An 11,934-nucleotide genomic window follows, 5' to 3' on the forward strand; every position below is an offset into this window, starting at 1 on the left:
GTAGATAGTTATCAAGAGTCATTCTCATCTGTTCACCAATCCAAACCCACCAAGTCTAGGAGATATATTCCCCAAGTGGGTTTTCTTTCTTTCCTTTTTTCTTCTTCTTGTTGCTAAAATCTTATTCTGATTTGTGGTGTTTATATCTTCCTCTCTGCTTTTTTTTTGGTTGCTGTGTAGTGATAGCTTCTTTTAGATTGATTGCTTTCTTGTTGACTTGTGTTTGTTTGGTAATTTAACAGTCTTCAGAAAGGACTCTTGATGCTCCTAAGCTCTTAGATGACTTTAATTTGAATTTACTGGATTGGAGTAGCAGTAACATTGTCGCTATCGCTGTTGGGAATTCAGTATATTTGTGGAATGCTGCTAATTCGTCTGCTTCTGAACTTCTTGTGACAGATGAAGAAATTGGACCTGTAACAAGTGTCAGATGGGCACCGGATGGAGTACATCTTGCTGTTGGTTTAAATAATTCCCACATCCAGCTGTGGGACTCTTCATCTGGTCGGATGGTAAGAGTTTTCTTTAAAAAGTGTTTTCTTTTTTTTGCATTTTATCGATCATTTATGCTTTGTTTTATTATTGTAAGTAATTAGATGATGCATGGTGAAAAGTTGGCATTCTATTTGAATGTTGTTCTGTGAAAGAAAAAAAAAAAAGGATGACAAATTTTTTTGAATAGATGTAAGAAACTCCGGTCTTTGTTGTTATTGTTTTTTTTTTTTTTTGTGTCCCCTTTTTTTGGCAAGTAACATTATTTTACTAATAATGAGATCGTATATAATAAGATTCAAAACGCGATCTCAGTGAAAGAAAATTTAAACCAGAGGAAAAAGGCTAACAATAAAGAAAATGCATACTCACACCTTGAGAGGTTAGTGGAACGAAATATTCAATTCCAGGAAAAGAGGTCTTTGTTATTTCATGAACTCATGTTATCAATGATATTTAGGTGCTAAGGAAAGATTGGGCTTTTGAACGTTTCTCTAAAAAAAAAAAACCTGCATTTTTTGTGGAAAAAGAAAAACTAAAAGAAAAAAGTATATTTACATGCAACATGATGCGTCGTTTATATCCAATTTAACTTTTGATAAAGTTGGTAATTTCTTTTTCCTTCTATTTAGTTTGGAAGGGAACTAAGTCAGGTATAGTGGTGAACTGCAAGGTTGAATAATGTATCATTGAAGATTTTATTATATTGGTATAATGGATAGAGTGGACATGTTTGAAGGATTATGGCTTGTAAAGTTGTTATATATTTTAGAAAACAGTATTCTTAGAATTATGAGTTTTATATTTTTTATTTTGGAGTGAAATGAAATGTATTTATTGCAAATTAATTTCTCATGATCTAGGCATTATAGCTTTGTAATTTTTCTGGTGCCACCTCTCCATCCTATACTCTAACATGCTTTGGTTTTTCTGAACAGCTGAGGAATTTGCATGACGGGCATAGTTCAAGGGTTGGTTCACTCGATTGGAACAATCACATCCTTACAACTGGGGGAATGGACAGTTTGATCATAAACAATGATGTAAGAATAAGATCCAGCAATGTTGGAACATATAGGGGACATTGTCAAGAGGTTTGCGGACTGAAATGGTCTGCATCAGGCCAGCAACTAGCAAGTGGGGGGAAGGACAGTCTCCTCTACATATGGCATATCTCTATGACCTCTACAAATTCTGCCAATCAGTGGATTCACTGCCTAAAAGACCACAGAGACACTGTGAAAGCTCTTTCCTGGTGTCCTTTCCAGAGTAATCTGCTTGCCTCCGGTGGTGGTGTAGGAGACCAGTGCATAAAATTTTGGAACACCAACACTGGATCACGCCTGAACTCAGTAAATACAGGTTCACAGGTCTGTTGCTTGCTTTGGAGCAAACATGAACGTGAGCTTATGAGCTCTCATGGCTTCAATGATAACCAACTTACCCTATGGAAGTATCCTTCTATGGTCAAGATTATAGAACTTTATGGTCATACATCAAGAGTTCTTCATATGGCTCAAGTGAGTTGGGTCATCAATAAATCATATGCTTTAGTCCTGTTCTTGTTTTATGAATAATAGGTTTTCTATTTTTTTCACTCCCCTTTCTTGATGGATGCATTTCAGAGTCCAGATGGGTGTACAGTTGCATCTGCAGCAGCGAATGAGACGCTATTGTGGAACGTGCTTGGAACTCCTAAATTGGCCGTGAATGCTGCCAAAACAAAGCCAGAACCATTTGTTAATCTCGCCCGCGTCAGATGAAGAGGCTGTACCTGGAATGGGTGATTAAAAGCATTTTTCTTGGTACATGCTCCATTGGATTTGTGACGAAATTGGCTAAAAATTATTCAAGGGGATAAAAAATGAATAAAGAAGTTTGCATATTTAAGGTATGTTGAAAGTTTATTCAGTTCTTAATTTACACAAAATCAGCCCAGTTTTTAATAAGAAAATATGGATCATACTTTATTCTTTGCTTTTGATATGAAGTTAAGGTTCCCATTTAAGAGCAACTGCCAACCAATACATTAGCCCCATATCTACAAGCCTTCATTTTTAAGCCATCGTCACCATCCATGCCTTTATCCTACAATTGGGATCGACCACATGGATTCCTTTTCCACTATTTTCTATCATAAGGTACATCTCCTACTAAACTTAATTTTTTAAAATCATTTCTTATCACTTCATTCCATGTTAGTTTTGATTGCCCCTCAATTTTCTGATTTGTTCTTTTGATCCCATATCTCAAACTTGAATTAAAAATTACCTTTGAAAGAGTCCATTTTCTGTTATAGAGGATAATTATTTTCTGCCAAAGAGGCATTCTGGTCTTTTTAAGTCTTTCTTGCAGTTGAAATTCTTTCCCCCTCAGGGCATTGCATTTCTCTATTCCTATCCCGTGTCAGTTATCTCTAACAGCGATTTTGAAATGTTATCATTGGCTGTGCATTCATACATACATATACATATATATGTATATATATATATATCAGCTGCAATTTAAAACAGATGTTTTTGCAGAAATGTCAAAGAGCTTAATGTGTTGATTTATAAAAGATCTAGAACTGAAAATTACATTCCCTCAAATTCTGTAAAGATCGAATTGAACAGAAAAACCCTCGTTCAAGTTTCAAAGCTCTATTTTTGGGTGATATTGATCTTTAACAGCAAGAGAATCTCACTTATATCCAGTCTATTCCAAAGTCTGCTGAAGCAAGTGATTGTGCCGAAATTTTAGAAGCGTTTCATCTTTATTATACTCTCATCACAAGCTGTGAAGTACTTCAAATCCTCTTCTCTGCGATTTCACATCTGCTGCAGATCTTTATCCTTTTTTTTTTTTTTTGTTTTTGTAAAGCACGATTGACCTTTAGTTTTAGTGGAAAAACAGTGTGAGTTTGTACTCTGTGAGATAGAACACTGTGACTGTGTGAAGAAAAGAGTTGTGTAATTCTTTTATTGCTTGTTTTCTTAAGTAAACAAGCCAAGTTTGATATCTAGACTCGTTTAATAAATGAGTTAATCTTTAGCAATATTAGGTTCAACTCAACTTGTATATTTTATGAATATATCTTGTGAACATGTTTATAAGTTTTTGAACGAGCCAAAATGATCTTGAATACAGACTCAAATCGAAATAATACGACTTCTGTTATTCAACAAGCAGAGTTTAAATTTGACTTTTCAAGTTTGTCACGATCTCGAGTTGAGCCCAAAAACACTCAAGCTCGGCTCGGTTTTTTGCGTCTTACTTATAGCTTATGTCCCAAGCAACAAACAATGTTAATTTAAAGAAATTCATCCCAAGCAACATGCAAGAAGTGAAAAACATCTCAAGGTTCTGCTTATAGATAATAATTTATACACAGTTAGAATTCCTAACACGTTGATTTGATTGAGTGAAGATCACCCATCGACTATCACAATTTTATTTGCCATTTTTCTCTCTTTTATGGTATGCAATAATTGTGAGATTCTGATCATGGCGGACTTCAAATTGTTTTGATTTTCAATTCTATTATTTCTAATTCTACGCACAATAAAAGTTAAACTAAAAAAGCTATTGGAAGATAGGTTAATCTTAATCATATGATGCAAAAAAACAGAAAACAATATCATTAATTTTTAGCTAAGTAAATTTCTAAAATACCAAAAAAAAAAAAAAAAAAAAAAAGAAAAGAAAAGAAAAGAAAAAAGGTTTATTTAACTTCCATCATATAACCAGGAATTGAATTTTTTTTTTTTGGCATAGAGTCACGATTTGTTATTTCGATATTTTTCCTACTTGAGATGGCAATTAGAGATTGTAATTACCTTTAATCTGTTCTAACGAAAGTTTTCTTACCTTGAAAAAACATAAAATCATGCTATAACGTATTAACATCTCCTATTATTCCAAAGAATGTAAGAAATTTGAAACATATAGTGAAAAAGAATTGTCAGTCCAAATTTCGTACCAAAATCATTTATGATAGATTATCAAACTTTCAAATTTTTTCTCTTAATTTATTTGATCAAATTAAACTATCACATTTGACAATTTTGGTAAATTTTTTTTGGTTGGTACTCAATACACCCTCCTCTAAGTTGATAGTTTATGAGGCACAAGGTTAAATCTTTTCCTACTAAAGCAACATCATGGAATAAATTTTTTACAATAAGATCATTTCAATATCCACTACGGTGTTTGTGTGATGTTTTTTCTTATTTATTTATCAAAATGTAATAATTTATCTCTTTGTAGCATTATCCAAATAATAACAATAACAAATAACTCTCTCAAACTATTATCCTTTTGCAAATAACTCCATTGAAGTAAGAATTGCCCTCAATGATTTGTTACCATTAAAGATAAATCCATTTCAAAAGACTGTTTTACCCTTGCATTAAACTTGTCATTTTTTATAAATAATTTTTATTATCTTTTCTCTTATTTAAATAAATTTTTTTCTTCAATGATCATATCTAAATATTAATTAAATTATTTACTTTAATTTATTTCTCGAGTGGGTTATTTATAAATTCAACCATAGTTGAGAATTTTTTTTTCACTACTCTAATAGTAATAATAATAATATAAATTGAAGGCGGTTCAACCGCCTTTATGAGTAGCTTTCGGCCGTTGCAATATTTGCTGAAATCAAATATTTTCGCGCAAAAAAACCCTACTCACAATTTGCTAATTTTCTCTTAAACCCAACTCATTCATCAGCGCTCTCCTGCTCTCTCTCTCTCTCTCTTTCTGGTCTTGTTCATCGTTTTGCTGGGATTTCTACTTTATTTTTATACAATTTCGATCCATATATATATATATATATATATATATATATATATATATATATATATATTCTGTTCCTAAAACATCAATTTTGGATTCAGGAATTGGACACAAAAACGTCGCGATTCCCTCTCTCCGATCAGAAACTTCGAAGGTAAAATTTGTGCGAAAAAGTATGTGTTTCCATCTGCTTATGTGTGTTTATGTATGTTCGCCAACCAATTGAAATTTTCGGCTTTCTGTTTCGTTGCAATGAATTCAAGAAAACGAGAAAAGTATAAATTCTTTTAGCTTTTGTATCGAATTCCTTTTGATTTTCTTTCTTTTGTTTGTCTTCGTGAATTTCTTGGACTTTTGGATTTACTGTGAACTACGGTTTCTTCCTCTAATGTTTGAATGTTTCTTTGTTTTTTTTTTTTTTGTAGACGATATCTAGTATTGTTTGCAATATCTTTAGATTTTTGTGGTTGATGTTCCCATTAATTTCTTGGATTTTGATTTTGTTTCACGTGAGGGTTTCTTTAGCATATTTGATGATTTATTGTCTATGATTATGAGTTTTCAGAAATTTAGGGTTTATTTGTTCAACTTGTATAGATTCTGCACGACTAGAATTTTTTACATCATTAGATAATTTTTTAAGTCATGGTCCTGTAGGTTTCTTGGTTTGGATTTCCATGGGATTCAACATGAAGATTCAGGGAAAACACACTCAATATGTTTTTGTTTCTATTTGTATAAATTTGGATTTACGTAGTTCTTTCTTTATTCAGAGAAACAAACCCAATAAAGTTCAAATAATCAATAGGTCCCATAATCTCTTGAGAGAGGTGCAATGAGATTGTGATCAGAGACACCTCAAAAGAAGAAGGGAATTCAAATATATTTGATAATGAAGCAATAGGTATAGCCATTTTAGGGCTTTCCTTTCACAATTCCTCATTGGGGGGATCCACAACACTTCTCCCTTTTTCCCTTATAACTTCCTCCCACTAATTCGAATTAGGTCTAGCCGTCCTCCTTCATTCTCCATTTTTGTGTATGCTTACTAGTGGGCTTAGAAGAGCAAGATTGGGTAGAATGACCAAAAGATTCACAATCTAACATCTGTGACTTCTCATATAGCTTCCTTTCTATATATACCAGTCTCGAACCTTGACCAGTGGGTTTATAATTCAAACCATAAGCCAACAGGCTATAAGGTGAACCGGTAAGCATTTTCATTTCTCCAGTTGTTAGGTTTCTAAGTGAGGAAAAGAGATAATAATGTAATATTATCATATGTCTTATTGTCTTGGATTACAAAGAATTTTTACTCGAAAGGAACCAAAATAGTTGTAGAAGACAGTAACGACAGTTTCAGGTTTTGTTTTTGTGTTCCACATAAAGAAAATATTAGATTTCAAAATATATATACTTTTTTTTTTTTTTTTATATTTGCCTGCCTTCTTTTGTCATCGCAATAGGCTTCTCTTTTTGCAAATTCACACTAATCTTGTTCTTTTGGGATGGCAGCTGGATAGGTTTATTCCCAACCGATCTGCAATGGATTTTGATTTTGCACATTACATGCTCAACAGTGGGATGGTAAGAAAGGAAAGCCCAACACCATGCTCTCCAGCCAAAGAAGCTTACAGGAAGAGGATCCTTGCTTTTAAGAACAAGTCTAGGACATATATTCCCCAAGTGGGTTTTCTTTCTTTCCTTTTTCTTCTTCTTGTTGCTAAGCTCTCATTCTGATTTGTGTTTTGGATTGATTGCTTTCTTGTTGACATGTGTTTGTTTGGTAATTTAACAGTCTCCGGAAAGGATTCTTGTTGCTTCTGAGCTCCTAGATGAGTTTTATTTGAATTTACTGGATTGGAGTAGCAGTAACATTGTCGCTATCGCTCTTGGGAATTCAGTATATTTGTGGAATGCTGCTAATGGCGCTACTTCTGCACTTGTTGTGATTGATGAGGAAATTGGGCATGTGACAAGTGTCAGATGGGCGCCGGATGGAGTACATCTTGCTGTTGGTTTAAGTAATTCCCACATCCAGCTGTTGGACCCTTCATCTTGTCGGATGGTAAGAGTTTCTTTTAATTATGCTTTCGTTTTTTCTATTTTATTGATCATTTATGCTTTTGTTTCTTTGAACATATTATTGTAAGTAATTAGATGAGGCATGGTGAAAAGTTGGCATTCTTTTTTAATGTTGTTCTGTTAAAAAAAGATGACAAGCATTTTTGACTAGTTGTAAGAAACCCTGGTCAATAAAGAAAAATTTTATTACAAAAAAGGAGATGATAAACAATAAGATTCAAAACACATTCGCGCTGAAAGAAAATTTAAATCAGAGAGGAAAAAGCCTAAAAATAAAGAATAGAGGCACTCACACCCCGAGTGGTTGGAGGAACAAAACTTTCAACCTCTTACTTTCCAGGAACTCTGGTCTTTGATATTTCATGAACTCATGTTTTCCATGATATGTAGGTGCTAAGAAGAAATTGGGCTTCTGTCAGTTTCTCTAACTGCATTTTGTGTGGAAAAAGAAAAACTTAAAGAAAAAAGTATCTTTAAATGCAACACAAGATGCATTTTTATATCCCATTTAAGTTCTGATAAAGTTGGTAGTTTCTTTTACCTTTTTTTAGTTTGGAAGAGAACAAAGTCCAGTTTAGTGGTGAAGTGCAAGGTTGAATGAGGCATGTATCATTGAAGATTTTATTATAGTGATATAATGCATAAAGTGAACATGTTTGAAGGATTATGGCTTGTATAGTTGGCCTATATTTTAGAAAACAAATATTAGAACTAAGAGTTTTATATTCTTTATTTGGAGTGAAATGAAATGTATTTATTGCAAATTGTCACATTTCTCATGATCTAGGCATTAGCTTTGATTTTTCTGGTGCCACCTCTCCATCCTGTACTCTAATTTGCTTGGTTTTTCTGAACAGCTGAGGACTTTGCAAGACGGGCATAGTTCAAGGGTTGGTTCTCTTGATTGGAACAATCACATACTGACAACGGGGGGAATGAACAGTTTGATCATAAACAATGATATAAGAATAAGATCCCACAATGTTGGAACATATAGGGGTCACTATCGAGAGGTTTGTGGACTGAAATGGTCTGCATCAGGCCAGCAACTAGCAAGCGGGGGGAATGACAATCTCCTCTACGTATGGAATATCTCTATGACCTCTACAAATTCTGCCAACCGAGGGATTCACTGACTAGAAGACCACAGAGCCGCTGTTAAAGCTCTTTCCTGGTGTCCTTTCCAGAGTAATCTGCTTGCCTCCGGTGGTGGTGTAGGAGATCATTCCATAAAGTTTTGGAACACCAACACTGGATCATGCCTGAACTCAGTAAATACAGGTTCACAGGTCTGTTGCTTGCTTTGGAGCAGACATGAATCTGAGCTTCTGAGCTCTCATGGCTTCGATGATAACCAACTCACCCTATGGAATTATCCTTCTATGGACAAGATTACAGAGCTTTATGGTCATACATCAAGAGTTCTTCATATGGCTCAGGTAATATTGGTCATCAATAAATCAATATTCTTTAGTCATGTTCTTGTTTTGTGAATAATAGTTATTTCTATTTTTTGATTCCCCTTTCTTGATGGATGCATTTCAGAGTCCAGATGGGTATACAGTTGCATCCGCAGCAGCAGATGCGACACTAAGATTTTGGAACGTGCTTGGAACTCCTAAATTGGCCAAGCATGCTTCCAAATCATTTCCTATTCTTGCCAGCTTCAGATGAAGAGTTTGTACCTGGAATGGGCGATTAAAAGGCATTTTTCTTGGTACATGCTCCATTGGGTTTGTGAGGAAGTTAGCTAAAAATTAGCTTTATTTAAGGTACGACTAATGTTATTATGTTTTTGTTTTATGCAAACTGATGACCAGTTTTTAATAAAAAAAAAATGGATCCATCTTTATTTTTTTTTGCTTTTGTTTTGAAGTTAAGGTTCCTATTTAAAAGCAACCAGTATATTATGCCCATAGCTACAAGCCTTCATTGTTAAGTAGTTGTCGTTATCATCATCATCCTTGCCTTTATCCTACACACGGGATCAACCACACGGATTCTCTTTTTCCACTCTTTTCTATCACAAGCTATGTCTCCTACTAAACCTAATTTTTCAAAATCATTTCTTATCACTTCATTCGATGTTTGTTTTGGTCGACCTCTCTTTCTCTTGCCATCTATGCAAATCAATCTACCTCTCCTCACGGGTGCCTTCGTTAGGCCTCATTTTTCTGAGTTGTTCTTTTATTGGCAAAAATGGTTTGATCCCATATCTCAAACTTGATGTAAAAATTATCTTTGAATCGAGTCCGTACCATTTTCTGTTGAAGAGTATATTTAGTAATCCATCATTTCAAATCTTTTTGAGAAAATTATTTTCAGCCAAAGAGGCATTCTGGTCTTACCAAGTCTTTCTAGCAGTTGAAATTCTTTCCCTCTTAGGGCACTGCATTTCTCAATTCCTATCCCTTGTCAGTTGTCTCTAACGACCATTTTGTAATGTTATCGCTGGCAGTGCATTCATATATATATATATATATATATATATATATATATATATATATATATCTTGTCTGCAATTTGAAACATATCTTTTTGCAGAAATCTCAGAGGGCTTAATGCGTTGATTTATTAAAGATATAGAACTGAAAATTCCACCTCCAATTCTGGGAAAAGATTGAATTGAACAGAGAGATTCACGATCAAGCTCTCAAACAGCAAGAGAGTCTCACTTCGTCCATTCTATTACAAATTCTGTTGAAGCAAGTGATTGTGCCGAAAGTTTAGAAGCGTTTCATCTTGATTATACTCTCATCTGAAGCCCCCTCTACAAGCTGTGTGAAGAAGTCCTTCAAAATTGTGGGTGTTTTGTACGAGTGATTTGTAAAGCACTATATAGAGTCTTCTTTAGAAGACAAAGTCGTTCATATGTGAAATAGTTCAATTTTGTTTACATGCAATTTTAATGTATATATATATATATATATATGCCACTATATAGGAAATGAAAACAATCTCATGGGATCCAAACAGTGATCATACTTGTGCAAGAAAAGAAACTCATTCCCATGTATTTGTATGATTCAGGGATGTCAATTCAGTTCTCTTCAAAGTACAACTGATGATCAAAATGTCTCTGTTTATGACATTTGATTCTCATTACTGTGAATTTTTATAGCCATATGCTTATGAAATTTTGACCCACCTTCATTTAATATTTTCAGTCCTCACTTCTAAATCAAACTCCATTTAATCCGGTAGTTAAAACTGATTTTTTTTTTTTTTGTTAAATATATTTTCTACTGCAGTTTTTATATTTCTTTTGAAGGACTTAAACCAAACAGAAGGGAGATAAAATACCACTAGGCTATAATAGATTACCCTAGGAGAAACAACAAAAACTAAATTGGTCAAAAATTGTGATATAGAAAATAACAACAACTAAAGAAGGTGAAAATAAAGGTAAGAATTCCTAGCACATTGATTTGATTATAAAGTTTGAAACCCCCAATTTTAATATGAGATGTCTCGTTTTAATTGAGTTAGTAAAACGAAAGATTTCATATAGAAATTGAGTGAAGATCACCCATCACCATTTTAATACGGTCTTCAATGATCAATTATCACAATTTTATTTGCCATTTTTCTCTCTTTTATGGTATGCAATAATTGTAAGATTCTGATCATGGCAGTACTTCAAATTGTTTTGATTTTCAATTCCATTATTTTTAATTCTATGCACAATAAAGGTTAAACTAAAAAAGATATTAGAAGATGAATAATACTTGGGTCCTCCCTAGGAGGATGAAGTTCATCCTCCCAACTCGTGATTCAATACCATTTGAACACATGTCTAAAATTTTAAATTTTTTAAAAATAGTCATTACCCATTTTTTACGGATTAAATTAAACCCAATATATATATATATACATATACATATATATATTTCTTTCCAAAACAATCACCATTGTTTCTATACCCAACCTCCATATGAAATTGGAAAATTACTAAATTCATTTAGAAATGTACCTAATAAAAAAACACCTATTCATATATGTAAGAAAATCTCATATTCATATAGATTAACATATTACTGGAACGAATAGGATATTAAAAAATTATATGAAAATTTGTATTTTTTGTCAATGTTAGATCCATGTTTTCCATCCTCGGTAATTTTTTTTTTTCCTCTCTCTCATGGGTGGAAAATATGAAAAGAACGATTAGAATTTTGTAAATACTTCAAATTCTGATTGGTACAATTTTGTGTCACTTATGAGTTTCGGTTGGTTTGTATTCAGATGGATGTTGGATATGGAGATTTGCAATGAGGGAGAGAGAAGAGAGACCCTAAAAGAGGGATTCTAAAAAAAATTTAAATTGGGAAAGAAAAAAAAAATATTGGTTTTCAGTTTAACCCGTAAAAAATTGGATACGGAACATTATTAAGAAATTTAAAAACTTAGACACGTGTCTAAATTGTATGGGGACACATGTGGCTGAAGGATGAACTTCATCATCTTAAGGTAGGACCCAAGTATTGTCTTTATTATTTAGTCTTAGTGATTCATTATTTCAGTTTATGGGATTGTTTAGGGGTCCTTGATTTACGAATTCCCAAGTTGTAAACA

At 33.3% G+C, this 11,934-nt stretch overlaps 1 protein-coding gene and 1 pseudogene across 1 annotated transcript; both read left to right on the forward strand.

Annotated features, from left to right (window-relative positions):
• Positions 1-395: 395 nt before the first annotated feature.
• On the forward strand, positions 396-3,494 carry LOC132305081 (cell division cycle 20.2, cofactor of APC complex-like; the record flags this gene model as incomplete). The annotated part of the gene is made up of 3 exons (XM_059802765.1): positions 396-512; positions 1,431-2,012; positions 2,118-3,494. Coding segments are annotated over 3 exons (837 nt in total), but the record flags the coding sequence as incomplete, so codon positions are not given.
• LOC132305082 (cell division cycle 20.2, cofactor of APC complex-like) lies at positions 2,357-11,634 on the forward strand (annotated as a pseudogene).
• The last annotated feature ends 300 nt before the right edge of the window (positions 11,635-11,934 follow it).

This window comes from Cornus florida, unplaced genomic scaffold (assembly GCF_030987335.1).
Source record: "Cornus florida cultivar Cherokee Brave unplaced genomic scaffold, ASM3098733v1 CherokeeBrave_3.0.0_Hap2_Chr04, whole genome shotgun sequence".
NCBI classification, from domain to species: domain Eukaryota; kingdom Viridiplantae; phylum Streptophyta; class Magnoliopsida; order Cornales; family Cornaceae; genus Cornus; species Cornus florida.